This window comes from Protopterus annectens, chromosome 8.part1, assembly GCF_019279795.1.
Source record: "Protopterus annectens isolate FY-2018-M chromosome 8.part1, PAN1.0, whole genome shotgun sequence".
NCBI lineage: Eukaryota > Metazoa > Chordata > Ceratodontiformes > Protopteridae > Protopterus > Protopterus annectens.
In genome coordinates this window covers 149,458,833-149,473,354 of record NC_056742.1, presented here as the reverse complement: position 1 = coordinate 149,473,354, position 14,522 = coordinate 149,458,833, and the positions used below count along the sequence as shown (strand labels likewise).

The 14,522-nt window shown below is 35.9% G+C and overlaps 1 protein-coding gene across 1 annotated transcript in view; it reads right to left on the bottom strand.

Annotated features, from left to right (window-relative positions):
* Positions 1–14,522, bottom strand: part of PKD1L2 (polycystin 1 like 2) — a 1,522,374-nt gene that overhangs the window by 1,106,174 nt on the left and 401,678 nt on the right. The window contains exon 14 of the mRNA XM_044081586.1: positions 2,882–3,086. Coding sequence (XP_043937521.1) covers positions 2,882–3,086 — 205 coding nt within the window. The remainder of the gene's footprint in view (positions 1–2,881; positions 3,087–14,522) is intronic.

Here is a 14,522-nt window from a genome sequence, read left to right as displayed (position 1 = left end):
GTGAGTGATCCTTCTTTGTCAGGTTTCAAAAACAGAATTCTGTCTCCTCTACTATTAAAACATAATTTCAGGGATGGATTGCAGAATATCACATACATGTGGTCACCTGACTCTGGTTCCCACACTCCCCCATTTACTAGAAACTGAACCAGAATTTAGCACATATGTGTCATAATTCATACACAAAACTTTGGTAAGATGTGTTACAGCATCTGGAAGCTATAAAACCATTTCAAAAACTTTCACCTTTCCAGGGTAGCAATTAGTTCACTCCTAAGGACAATACAGTAGAATTCCTAGTCCTGGGTTTCACAAATATTTTCTCTCTAGCTGCAATCAGAACTGTAAGACATAAACTTTATGGCCTAAACCAGGTAATTTAATTTCAGACTATTTTTCAGAGTTAGCTGGACTGAGATTAACATCTTCTCTTACAGTATCTTCTGTTACAATATATTCATTTCAACAGTTACAAGACAAATTGCATTGTAACTGTTGAAATGAATATATTGTAACAGAAGATATTGTATTATACAGTCTGATATACAGATGTATTTGTTTTCTGTCCAGCAGGACCCACTGTTGGTACATTTTTAGACAAGCAGCTTTACAAATACATTTTCAACATAATCACCTGTACAAATCAGTTTGATATACAAATGACATATAATTCTTTACAAAACTCCAGCTAGCTATGCTGGCATATGTTACATATCCACAGCCCTACTTCTCCTAGCATACCTGGCAATACTTCACATCATCTCATCCTCATCTAAGTAGTTCTCTATGGATTTGTTCTCATACACAATATGTTCTCTTTCAATTGTAAGTATTATGCACAGAAAGTTGGTGCACCTATAGTGAGTGACAAGACTCCTTCCACATATACATATCTGGCTTTTAAAAATGTGCATTCTTTATTTACTTATTAAGTTATTTACCTCATTGCCCAAATGCAACTTACCTCAGTGTATTTGACAAACAGATGTTAGGAGGAAGTAGGAGGCATCAATGCCTTCATTGTAGTTTACCCTGTGTCTTTGAAACAGGTACAAATTGATTCACTCTTTAAATGTTCTTTCAGTTTTGCGTTGAAGTCTTGTAAAATGATTTGTGATCTTACCGCTAGTGGGAGGTGGTTCCAAATAACAGAAGTAATTTTGGTAAAGGATCTTTCTCCTACAAAGGAGCCAAAACAAGGCCTAAAGAGCAGCAATATTGCCTGAGAAGGACAATAATGGATCAAGCACAATGCCACAATACTTCTGCTGGGTAAACAGTGGGTAAATGTTGTTAGAAGTCTCCTATATTAGTACTGGGGGAGGAGAAAAGACATTTTTTGTGGTGTGTGCTTGGCTTGTTGGGATTTATTATTAATTTGTTTCTATGTGTCCCCTTCAGAAACAGGCATGACTTTTTCTTGTTTATTTAGCTGAAGTTTGGAAATTAGACTCTAGGAGGAGAAAGTCATCAGTACACAAGACAAGGTGCATCTGGGGAAGGTATATCTAAGATAATTCATGAACAGGAAGAATATAAGGAGGCCAAGTATAGAGCCTTCAGGCATACCAATATTAATGGTCCTACCGGTAATTAAGAATCACAGAAGCACTGGACATGTCAGTGAATAAGCCTCCTTTGAGCAGTCCATTTTCATATTACATGGGATTTTATTAGCAACTGTGTATAGTGATGCCATGGCATTGAATGCATTACAGAAGCTATGTTTATTATCACACAATGAACCATATACATTTATATGTGCAAAGATTTGTTTGTAGAAGAGTTTTCCAAATAGTTTTTGGGAGGGGGACATTTGGCAGTGGAATCACTGTAGTTTGTTTAAATAGTGTGGGGAATTTAGAGTTACTTAATGACAGATTATTGATACGTGTTATAGTTTTGGCAATTAATTCTGCCTTCATTTTTAAGAAAATATGCAAGGTGATGAATTTTGCTCCAAAATTTGCATCAAGTTTAGAAAGGAGACCTTTGTTTTCCTTAGCAGATACTTCATTAAGGTTGAAGGTGGAACTATAGTTATCTAGAGGGTAGTGAGCTTACAGTAGGGGAAGACAGCTTCCAGACAATTACTGAAAATTTCCTCCCACAGCAGTGATAGTAAACTCTCTTGGGGTTCTGTAGACCATGGGCCACAAGTTGCAAACAAATGCTGATCAAGTAAAAATTTCTTCTAGGACAACATTGAAGACTACTACATTTTTGGGAACCTAGTGAAAAAAATCATGTTTAACTCTATGATAGTAGTTGGGATATTGCATGTAGAAGAGAAGACTGCATGTTAAAACTGTACCTTATACCACACCTCCTGACTGCATCTTCTCTAGTCATTTACTTGGTAATCAAACGTAAGCTCAAAATCAAAGGCAGTTTATACAAGTTTACAAGTGCACATTCTGGCACAGCATGTAGCAGAGCAAGCACACATATTTTCAGCAGGTAATCAGTCAATATATATATATATATATATATATATATATATATATATACACATAGTACTTTGATCCTACGTTCTTCTGCTGCTATTTAAAGTATGCTCCCAAAACAACTGTTTCTTCATATATGTGTCGTACTTTATTTTCATTCATAAGAGTGAACTGTTAATATTATTTAAATTTCCAGTCAAATGTCAAGACCTTTTCCCTAGCACTAACCAAGGGGCAACAAAAGATAAGTAAAACTTGTTAAAATGTTAAATTAAAACTTATTAAACAAGTTTATATTTTAGTCATGCAGCATTTTATAATATAAAATATGTCAGTTCCATCTGAAAAGATATTACTTCTACGTGACCCTTTAAAATCCAGTTTTAAAATGAAAAGAACGAGAAGATGTGGAAAAAAAATTAATAAACACTCACTTGATCTGTACATTGAGGTTCTTCGCTGCTGTCACTTTTAGACACTGTTCCTTGATTTCTGAGACCTCACTTTGATTAACAGTAAGGATAAGTGACACTGCAGAATTTGGTGCAGGCAAACATGATGAGGGAATCGACAATACATATGTGTCTGTTTCAATCCTTTTCTGATGTATACATATTTCCCACTCAGTCCAACAAATTCCTGGAATGAAAATATTTCTTAATGATATTTTGAAAATCACAAACCATGCACTTTTTCTTCAGGAGGAGTTTTATAACATTGGAGTGTTTACCATTCTTGGCAAAATAGTGAAATAACTGTTTTCATACAGTATGCTGCCTTCAAGGTATTTATACCTTCAAACAGGATTTTGGAGAAGTCACTCATTTTGAACTACACTGCTAACTGCAAAAAGGATACTGTAACTTGATCATATCGATTAGTAATGCAAACTAATGCTGGATTGTAACTCAGATATGACCCTTAGTAGCTTGACTGGCTTAGCCTTACATTTTCTAAATGTTTAAAATGACTGAGCAATCAAAACTTATGTCTGTTTATTTATTTATTTGTAGTGCATGGAGCATCATGATTATACTCAAAATTAGAAAAAAAAGAGATGAACCTGAAAAGAGCAAGATCTTAATGCTTTCAGAGTTGGGTAACAATTGTTACACATCCCCTAAGTACTGTTATGGTCGGGTCTCATGCAAGAGACATTCTTCCAATCTCAACTGCCCCTGAATATCTTGCCTTATATTTTTGTTTTGCCATTCTGTATGCAAATTATTGAACTAACTTGCAGCAATATTTAAAAAAACTCTCCCTGACCTTACTACAAATTATAGTTACATGCTGTCTGTGCAAAAGGATTTTTCCCCCCTTGTATATAATTACTCATCAACTACTGTTTAAATGATTTTGAATGAGTTGTGGAGCTTTTCTTCCTGGGCCTCACCTGACAATGGGCTATTGGCTCAGTTGGAAAAATAAATATCTAAATAAATAACTAAGTACTTTACTAGCCTTCAAAGCCTGTAAAACACTTTGCACTTTTTTACCTCTAACTGTTAGGAAATGGGGTAGATAAAGCTCCATATATACAAAAAGTTATGATCAGGTCTCACCAATACTAATCAGTATTTATGTGTTCTCAGCATGCATGCTAAGATTCACCTCTTGATTCATTCTCAGTGAGAATTTCTTGGCTTCCATGTCTCAAACACATTATATAGAGGGTTACGATCATCAAGCAGATCATAATTCTTTGCAGTGCATGGAGCAACATGTACTATTAAAGAGAAAAAATCACCAAATGTATTGTTGGTTTTCAAAGCCATAAAACATTAAGTGGATGCTGTCACAAAGGCAGTGTAATGCTGTCCGTCACATTTACACTTAACTTTAATGTCTCTCTCCAATCTCAATTTTCACAGAACATCCAGATTATTGCTTGGAGGCATTGTGACATTCTATATGTAGACCAACAGATGTACCTACTATATTTATAATAACTTTTGGGGTTTTTTGTTTAATATTACTTCATCACATTAAAAAGAATACGGCATATTTTGCTTTCAGTGCATTTCCCTAGTCTGCATGCAGCAGACCCTAGCCATCTGCTTATTATCTCTTCTTTAAGAAATGCTTCATCAGTCCTTTGTATTGTGGGCCAACAATTATATTTCTCTATTGTACATTTGCCTTCCTCATTTAGTAGTGCAATGACTCCAAGCTTTCATCAGCCTATTATACTACTCCTCATTATCAGTTCTACTTCCTTCCCTCTTCATTAATAGTGGACCTTAGAATTCACACCCTCTTACTAGTAATTACTCACCTTCCCATATACCTTTCACAGTGCCTCCATAGCCTGCGTCAAGTCACTAGGTTTTAACACTATTCATTTATCACCATGTGTTGACCTGCATAGCCTGGCTAAGATCAAAAAGAGCCCCTTTTCAGGTCAAACCAAGGAAGAAAATCTCCAAACAAATTCCAAGCAATATAGAAAAATTGTATAATATGGTAGGGACATTTTAAGTAGAATATGATTAACAAATATAGCCATATTCGGTAAATTCCAAATAGTACATAGCATGAGAGACAAAAAATGAGAATTTAAAATGTGTACTCATACAATTTATTTATTTATTACTACAAACATTCAGCTTGCCTGCCATGCTTTGTAATCTCTGAACTTGCAAAATAATAGCAGGGGCCTTAAAAACTATATCAGCAAGTCCAACACTTAATATTTGGCTATTTGCAAATTAGGTCCTCAAACTGACAGTAGACACTCTACACATATGTCACTTCTTCCCTAAAGGCCTACCTGACTCTCACCCTACATGTACAAAGCAACTTCTCCAATTAACTTACTAGTTCTCTTATCTTCTTATTAGCTTAATACTTACCTTAGCTCTCGCCCATCGTCTGCCTCATCCATGACTTCCTGTTACTTCCCTCTACACCCCTAAACTCTATCTTGTGACACAGGTTGTCTCCATTACTCATAAAGATACTAACAATATTATTTCTAGCTCTCTCATAAATTGTACAAATATCTTTCCACAACCATTGCCTATATCATAATCCTCCATCCCATACCTCACATTAAATCTCTTCAAACCATTCTCCTGCAAAACTACCAACCTATTCCTTCTGGTTATTATTTACCACTTCAAGTTAAAACATACTCCATATTCACATAACCCTCTTTCTAAGAAACTAGTTCTTAAATTGAAATTTAAAACAGTGGCCTTATACCCACTTATACTACCCTCTGACTATCAACCTTTGCAGAAATGTCCATCCAAATCCAGGTACACTGTAACCTCCAGTAAATCCAACCACTGCACCAAAACATCACACTCCTGACACTACTCCTAACAAAAGTCTCTGCCCTACTTTTAATTAAAACTATCTAGAGAGATATTCAAAACAAGATAGTTGAAGTCCATGCATGGATAGCTCCTCAATCACCAGCTATCATTATAATTATAGAAACAGAACTGCAGCAAGACATAAAAGATGAGAACATTCTCCCACTTGTATTCAATGTCATAACATCAGACAGATAAAAAGGTAGGGCAGGTGGATTGGCAATCTATGAAAACAATATCATCTTATTTCTCTGTTCCAATAACCATCTCGAACCAAAAATGCAAAAATCCTTATATCCACACTTAAAATAAATAAATGCAATGCGATAAACTTAGTAGGCATTTACATACCCATAGGTAATAGTACTGACATAACTGAAGAAATAATTTCTTGGCTCTCATCTTTCATCTCTCAGGGAGAGGCCATTAAACTAGGTGATCTCAACATTGATTGGCAAGACAATAACAAATGAATTCATCTACAATGCAGTCAACCTCTGTGGCTTCTTTTAATTAATCTCCACACCAGTTAGATACAATATCATTAGACTGAAGCCCAACACACCAAGCAAAACCATTTCTAAAGATTTACTCCCTGACACCTTAAGTGACTACCTCCACATTTTTACTGTCAGATATTATATCACTACTCACAAATTCCATGGATACAATCATATGACTAACCTGGGTCTGACCTCCAAATAGACATTCTATTCGTTAACTTAAAATCTGTCAGCTGGAGCTCTTTACATACCCTTCAATTTGATGCAAATCTGATGCAAAAGTATCCCTATTCAATGTTGTTTTTCTACATATTATAAACAAAGTGGCCCCTTTCAGAACTAAAATAGTAAAGTTTAATCCAGATCCATAGTATTAGTACAAACTAAACAATTAATAAATCCAATGACAACTGTAAAAGATTAAAACTGAAGCTAACCAACTGAAATATAAACAGATGAGAAACTCAGCTAAAAGCAAAATCAAATTACATAACATAACTTATAACAATCTGAAATTATTTTGGTCATCAGTCAATCTCCTTCATCCAGGTCAGTTCACTCATTAAACTCCTTCAATAAGTAATCATTATAAAAACACTGACAGCCAGTTCAGCTCATATTTCATCAATAGTGTTATCATTCCACAGGAAAAAAAAACATAGCCCCAAGTCTCTTCCATTCCGTGATCTGGCTTAGCAAACTAATGTACTATATGTTTCCATCTGATACTCACCACCACTATGCCAAGGTGTCTCCTTAAGCTAAAGCTTTCTCCTTGTGTCCCAGACAACACATCTGCAGAAAACATCAAGCATGTAGCTGACTCTGTGGCCTAACCAAGTCTCAATGCTAATCATCTGCTCAGTCTTGGAAAGCTATTTCCCAGAGCTCTAGGGAAAAACAATTGCTTTTTACCTCTACTGTTTACACAACTGTCTCACTGGCAGACAACATGCTATGAGATTGCACATAGCCATCTACACTTTGTTCAGTGTAACAGTGGGCATCCCCTAATGGCATATTCTAGGTGTAATCCTTTTCAGTCTATTCATAAACAATCTCCTTACTGCTAGAAAATATGCTACCAGAAGTGTAGCTGTTTCAATCAGTGCCCCGGGGTAGTATTGTGAAGAGGGAAGAGCAAATAATGTAGTAAGCTGATAAGAGTTACTCCCCAGCAGCTGAGGCAAACTAGTAGCTTGAATAACTCTTGAACAATCTTTAACACTTTGTTTCTCAAATTCATGACACCTTTTTTTTGCATCATGTAAACGATGTTGTTACAACTCTATACTATATATGTAAACTATGTTATTGAAACCAAATATAAACAGGTTACCAGGAAGGACGACCAGCACTTGGTGAATAAAATAAAATGAATTTATTTTTCCAAAGGCACCAAATAACATAAAATCCACAAAGCAGGTCCACATCTATATTATTGAACCTGTGTATGTAATGTTATGTTCCTGGAGGTTTTCTTCCCAAGCTTCAGCTGAAAATGGGTACTTTGATACAGTTGGACTTTCCTGGTAAACAAATGTCAAACAATTAGTGAATGAATGAATGAATGAATAAATAAATAAATAAGTAAAGTTTTATTTTTGTGCTCTGGGAAAGGAAGAACTGTGGAAGCTCATTACTGCTACTGAAATGTGGGTAGTGAAGTCATAGATGGTCAGTAAGGAAAACAGCAGAGAGCAAGTGCTTCTATGATATGTAGACCATTATAAGTCCCCTACAAGCATACTATCCTGTCCTAAGACACTAAACTTCAATAAAAATAACAGCTTGTAGTCAAAATTTGAACTTCTCCTCACAAAAAGCTTACACAAGCACAGATACAACAATCACATTGCCACCATGCATTAAACTTTGTTTTTGCTTCTTAGTAACATTAGAAAATCTGAAAAAAAATTACAATTTGTATTCATACAAGTAATAAAACAAGAAGACTTTCCTATCAGGGATTTCTTTGCCTAGATGTTAAAGGATCATTTGCTGAATGACAGAATCATGGGGGCCCACCAATGAAGCTCTCACTTGGGCAGCAAAACAGCTCTGAAGTTATTTGGCAACCAACTGCCTTTTAAAGGGAGCTCCTCGAGTGGTCCTGGCAATTGGTGTGCATGAAAGACACTCAAAGCTTTGGGAAGCTGGTTGGTGCATGAGAAAATGCCCCAAATAGGTTAGGCTACTGCAACAGTGATCTGTGTATGAACATTTAGTTGTTTATACTGATGACAACCTTGGAGTATACACATAGTGACTGATTCTGAGCTATATACTTCTGCAGCAGCCATTGGGCTGAATGTGGACTAGTGACGAAGAACAGAGCAGTAGAACAGTGACTTTTTCCCCATCACCCTAAGTGGTCAGTTACACTGCTTTGAGAATGATGAACAAGATACAGTGATTTACGTCTCATATAGTACACTGTAGTTTCGAGACAACTCAGTTGTAATACAGCCTTGTGTGGGTTAGAACATATCTTCTAAGGGTGCTATTTTCTAAGCCTTCTGACATGACATGGTGTCAGACACTGCCATATCATCTGCTATAAATGAATACATTCATCTGCAGAAGTGAAGAATTTTGCTTTCAAGAGTTTTTATGTTTAGGACTACATAAGTAAATTATTTTTGGAAATAACAACTCGGATTCATACTCTCCTGGAATTTATTCACTTCACCAAAACTTGTCTTAAAACTGAAAGCTCTGGCTCCAAAAATGTGACACATTATGCAGTGCAAATGGATCTACTAAACATCTCAGGAGGTTCAATGTGCAGGACCTCTGCATGCTGCCAGTGATAAAGTCACAGACGTATTTACCCCTCACCTTTCTTGAGAAGGACAGACACAAAACAGTAACACTTAGAAATGAATAATTATTTCAGCCTAGAAAGGCTTTGCCATTTCATAGACATGTACAAGATAACAAAGTGCTGAAGAGACTATAGATGCTTACATTACTGAGATGAAGAATAAACCCAAAGATTTTGAATCTGCAGAGTAACATGATTCTCTAATAAGACAGAAAATAATATCTGAGATAATAATGATGAAACAAGGGACATGCTTTTAAGAGAAACAGACCAACAGAGCAAATACAATTAGCGATACACAATTAAAAGAGTTAACTGAAAATGTATGAATGCAATACAGAATGTGAAACAAACAAGACAAAAATAAGAAATTAAGGCAGAACGTGTTGCAAAAGTAACATATATGAAGGGGAAACCAGATGCATTCCAACTTTCTCTTTCCCTTTTCTCCACCTGTTCCATACCATCTTGAATGCTTCTGTGGATTCCCTCACTACCAGCTTTTCAGTCATCTGTCACATGAATATATAGCTCACTGTAAAAAATACTATCAGAAACACAGGAATTAGTTAACCAGTAATGTATGCTGCTTGTGCTCTCTCCTTTCCAATCTGCCCTTCCTGTTTAAAACAATCCCTTGACATCTTCCTGTTATGAAGCTGTGTATTAATATCATGATAAGCCTTTAAGTTTTGCTCTCAATTGAAAAGAGCCTTAGTACATCTTCTCTCTGGTCATATCACCCCATGGATTTCATCAATAAGTCATTTTCTTGTATGTCCTCCAGAAAAGCAAAAACTGCTCCGTGTGTAGTCTCCATATGGGCCCTGCAGAGTGGAAGATTACAGGTTTGTTTCTAGAGTCTATTCCTGGAAGAAATACCACACCATTTTGTTTGTTGGCACTCTCACCATCTCACTCTACTCTTGATGGTCCAGTCCGGGTTGATCTACACTCCCATGCCCTTCTTTGACTATGTTGTCAGCAGTTCTAGTCCTTCTAAGAAAAATATCACATGAGAAATATCACATGAGAGTTGTTGTGGCTCAAGTGCTTTGATTTTGTTTGTAGTGAGCCTTATTTGCAAGCCTTCTACCTACTTGGTCAGCCTTTCCAAGTTGTTTCCCCTAGAATCTCCCCAGGACCCATCTATCTTATCTACACTATTCAGTCCTATCCTAGTTCCTCATTATCACATTTCTTACCATAACCTTCATTGTCTACCAGTCAACCGTGCAGCAATCTACCTCTTCATTCTTAGTCTTACCCTCTCTAGTTTTGTATAAGCTTGGTTTTTGGGAATGAGTTAAAAGACTTTGCAGAAGTCCAGCCAGACAATATCTACTGGTAATTCCCAGTCATGTTCATGTAACATAGCTTGACTGTTGCCTCATTCTGCATGCAAGCTTATGCTGGTTGCTGCCCTGAAGTTTACAGTTCTCCAAAAATGCTACAAGCTTCCTCTCAAGATTTTTTTTACTGTAATATAGAAGTAAATGGAAACTGTGGGAACAATACATGCATAACACTGTTCAGGAGGAACAGAAGTGAGGTTTAAGGGGAGGCAGGAATTCAGCAAGTTTTTTGTAATGTTGGACTGATTATAGTAGCAAAGAAAATATATGTGCTATATTGTTTTTAAAATGAAAAATGCTAACATGGTTAATTTTATTTTCTGTTAATGTAAATTTGCCTATGTCTTAAGTAATACTTTCATAAAGGTGTTTAAAAAAGATTTTTTTCTATGATCTTTTCCATGATTTTCAATAATACCACTGTTAAGAGGCCATGAGTTTCCTAGAACTTTTCTGTTTTCTCCTTGTACAAGGGTGTGACATCTGCTATTTTCCAGTCCTGAGGCTCATTTCTAGAAACCAGTGATTTGTTGAAGATGTCCATTAGGGTGTCAGCTGGTACACTGGCCAGATTTCTGAGAATATTGGTAGGCAGCTGTTCTGGTTCTATCTCGCTAGGGGCATACAGTTCCCTCTCCACCATGTTCCACTCATCCAGGTACCTATCTACAGCTTTCCCTCTCCACCCTTGTTTTCCTCTGTGAAGACTGAGACAAAATATAAGATAGTATATTTGTATTTTTTAACCATATCTTCTGTTTTATCCCTCTCATCTTTGTGCAGCCAGTTCATTTCAGGATTTCCTTTCTCCTTTCTCCTTTCTGCTACTGCACCTAAGAAGCCCCTGCTGCCTATCTTCATCCCTTCATCCCTTCATCCCTTCTGTTAACTCCATTTAATCTTCTACCCCTTGTTGTCATCACCATCTTTGTTGTTGCCTTCTCTGAGTCTCTTCCAACTCCATCATACCCTTTGAGATCGTATTCAAAGTTCCAATAGCCTGTTGAAACCATTGCTATTTTCCTAATGTAATGAAACCAACTTATCAAGCGATCAACACTTCTACTAATGTCCTTTCCAACTGAAATTCAGGAAATTTCACTAAATAAGTACTTTTGTAGGATAGTAAGCCCCCATGTACTCCCAGTGAGTGGGACTGTATTCCCATATCTCTTTCTACGTGTATGTCAATTCTGGGATTGCAGTATCATGGAGTTGGGATTCTTCTCATCCATCCCAGACAGTCCATTGTTCCCACATTGTATATCATTCAACTACTGGGACACTTGACAAAGGGAAATTTATTACCTTTCTATCAATATGCTGTCTCTCAAAATTAAGGTTGGCTTCCCTCCTTTCCACCTCTTATATGATCTTTCTTTTGCCCTAGCTGCTAGCCTCACTTTCTTGAGTTCCCATACTAAACTTCTGTTTTGGCTTCTTCCACACACATCTGGTCGTAATTATGACCTTATAATAATTATATAAATTATATATAATTATTAATATCCCTGTTGTTTACACCCTCATTTGCTCCCAATCGTCTAACTCATATTTTACCATCTCCCTCAGAATAGCACAAATACATTTCTTGTTGTTTCATGTTTGTGTTGAAATATTATCAAAAGTACATGTATTGAAGGGGTAATGCAGTATTTAACATTTTACAGGTTCCTTGTTCTGTGCTTTCCTTCAAGTGAGTCACTTATATCATTTTTGTTTGTTCTTGCACTGCTTTATCTGACTCTGGATAGTAGGTCAATCTGATCTTTTCCTACTCTCAAAGACAAACTGGTTGATTGTCTAACAAAAAACTGACCATATATGCTGTAGGGATGGACCAATTTAGTTACCTGTTCAGCAAATGAACAATTCAACAAATTCAAAATGTGTCAAGGTATGAAAAAGCTTGGGGAGCTAGTTGCTACGGGTTTAAAAACCCATTCCTACCATAACTTGTGGTTCTTTATTTCATTTTCATTTTAATGTGATGATCAGGACAGGACATCTGGTAACAGCTCATTTCCATTGAAGCCCTGTGGAAAAACCCTTCATAATAAATAGAAAAATCACATTTCAGGATATTTTATAAAATGCATTTTATCAGGTTTTGATAGCATTATAAATCAGGCATCATGTAATAAAACAAATGAAATTATTTCATTTTATGCTAATTGCTGTCTCTGTACTTACTAGTTAGCAGCTAGTCATGTCCCATTTGGAAAGGTACCAGAATAGGTAGAAATACTTATTTTACATGCACAAGTACATGAGGCTCATAGATTCAATATTTAGGAATTTCGTAAGATGCAGCTCGAGTCTGTGGAACAGTAGAGGCACTGAGCAATACCACAAATTAAAGGTGACAGGAACGTGTATTAAAAATAATTAGCACTATAGACAGGTCATTTGTGTAAGAGGAGATGGGAAGACAACCTGAGGTAATAACAGGAATGAAAGAAGAAGAGTTGAGGCAGGTGGATTACACAGCGTCATTATTCACCTGTATAAACAGATGATACAATTGGTGGAGCTGCATTCTAGTTTGCAAAGACTTGAGGGTTATACCTTTTCAAATGCAATCTTGTGAGACCTATAGGTAGCTTGTTCTATATTTTAGATTTAGCACTAAAAATATAGCATGTACATTTTTTATTCAATAATCTAAATAAGATGGACAGATGCATGCTGAAACAGTAAACTGCTATATACCACTGAATTATAAGTCTGAAGCTGGTTATCTGTTAGAGGTACACAGAGTGGGGTTAGTCAGTTTATACAGATATCAGTTATATGATGCTTCAGTTTCACCCCCTTCACTTTCACTAGTGAAAGACAGGATTAAACTAGAAGGTAAGGTTGCTGGCTTTTCAGATACCCAAAGTGGGATGCAGAAGGTGTGGCTGAAAGTATGATATAACTGTGGCAATGTGCAAAGCTTTAAAATTATGCATGCATATACAAACACTAAATCCTTTACCATAACCACATATACATATCCATAAGGCATTCATTCTTTTTATTTTTGTTTTATTCATTTTTAATTGGATAAAGCCCAGGGCCAGCCTTATGCATAGGCCAATTATGTAGCTACCATGAGCGCAGTGCATGTAGGAGTGCTCTTTCCATATAAATGTATTTATTTATTAGAGCAAAGAAACCATTTCTCTCCTATAAAAACAAAATCAATAAGGTGTCCTTTTAAAACAAAATGCGCCTGTGGTGTGACAGGCACCCCAGGGAGGAAATGCTCCACTTGACTTGCCCATTCAAGTCACGCCACTTCACCTCACATTACAGTTGAATGTTGTGAGGTCTCAGAGTAGAGACCATGCAATGTTCAAATGTACAAAATAAAAAGAGAACTCATACAAATCATGACATGTAATAAAATATAAGCCAAATAAAAACAAAACAAACAAAAAAAAAATCACCAGGCTCCACTTTTAAAATGACTTGAATAATTGATAAATACAGTGAAAAATAAATAAATATGTGCTCTCACATAACTGCTTCCTCATATTTTTATTCACTGCATCATTAGGCAAAACTCAGTTTATAAAGTTAAAATCACATGACCATTTAAAACATCTGTCCCTTAAATCATTCAAACAAGGAAAAACAGTAGAATTAAATTCACTAATCCATTTATATTCATAATCCTCAGTAAAATTTATAATGTCTCCTCCCCAGAAATTATTTTTTTTTAATTCTTATTATTCCTAAAAGTAAACTGTAATTTATCACCAACTATTTTACAAATTTTAAAAATATCTCAGTGCTTATTCAAAATATCACATAGACTACTAACATAAATAGAGTATGTCAGATTTGTTTTTAATATTTCTGATTCACTGGCAATTTTAATGAAGGTGTTACTCAAATGCACTGCTGCCCATGTGTTCCTGAATCTGTTTATATACTGCTTGATCATAGCCTCTCTCAACAAACTTATTGCTCAAATTATCCAACATATTATCTAGCTTCTCATCACCAATTGTCAATCTACTGGCTCTAAGCATCTGTTCTTTAACAACATTTCCATAAATATGTCTAGGGTGTATGCT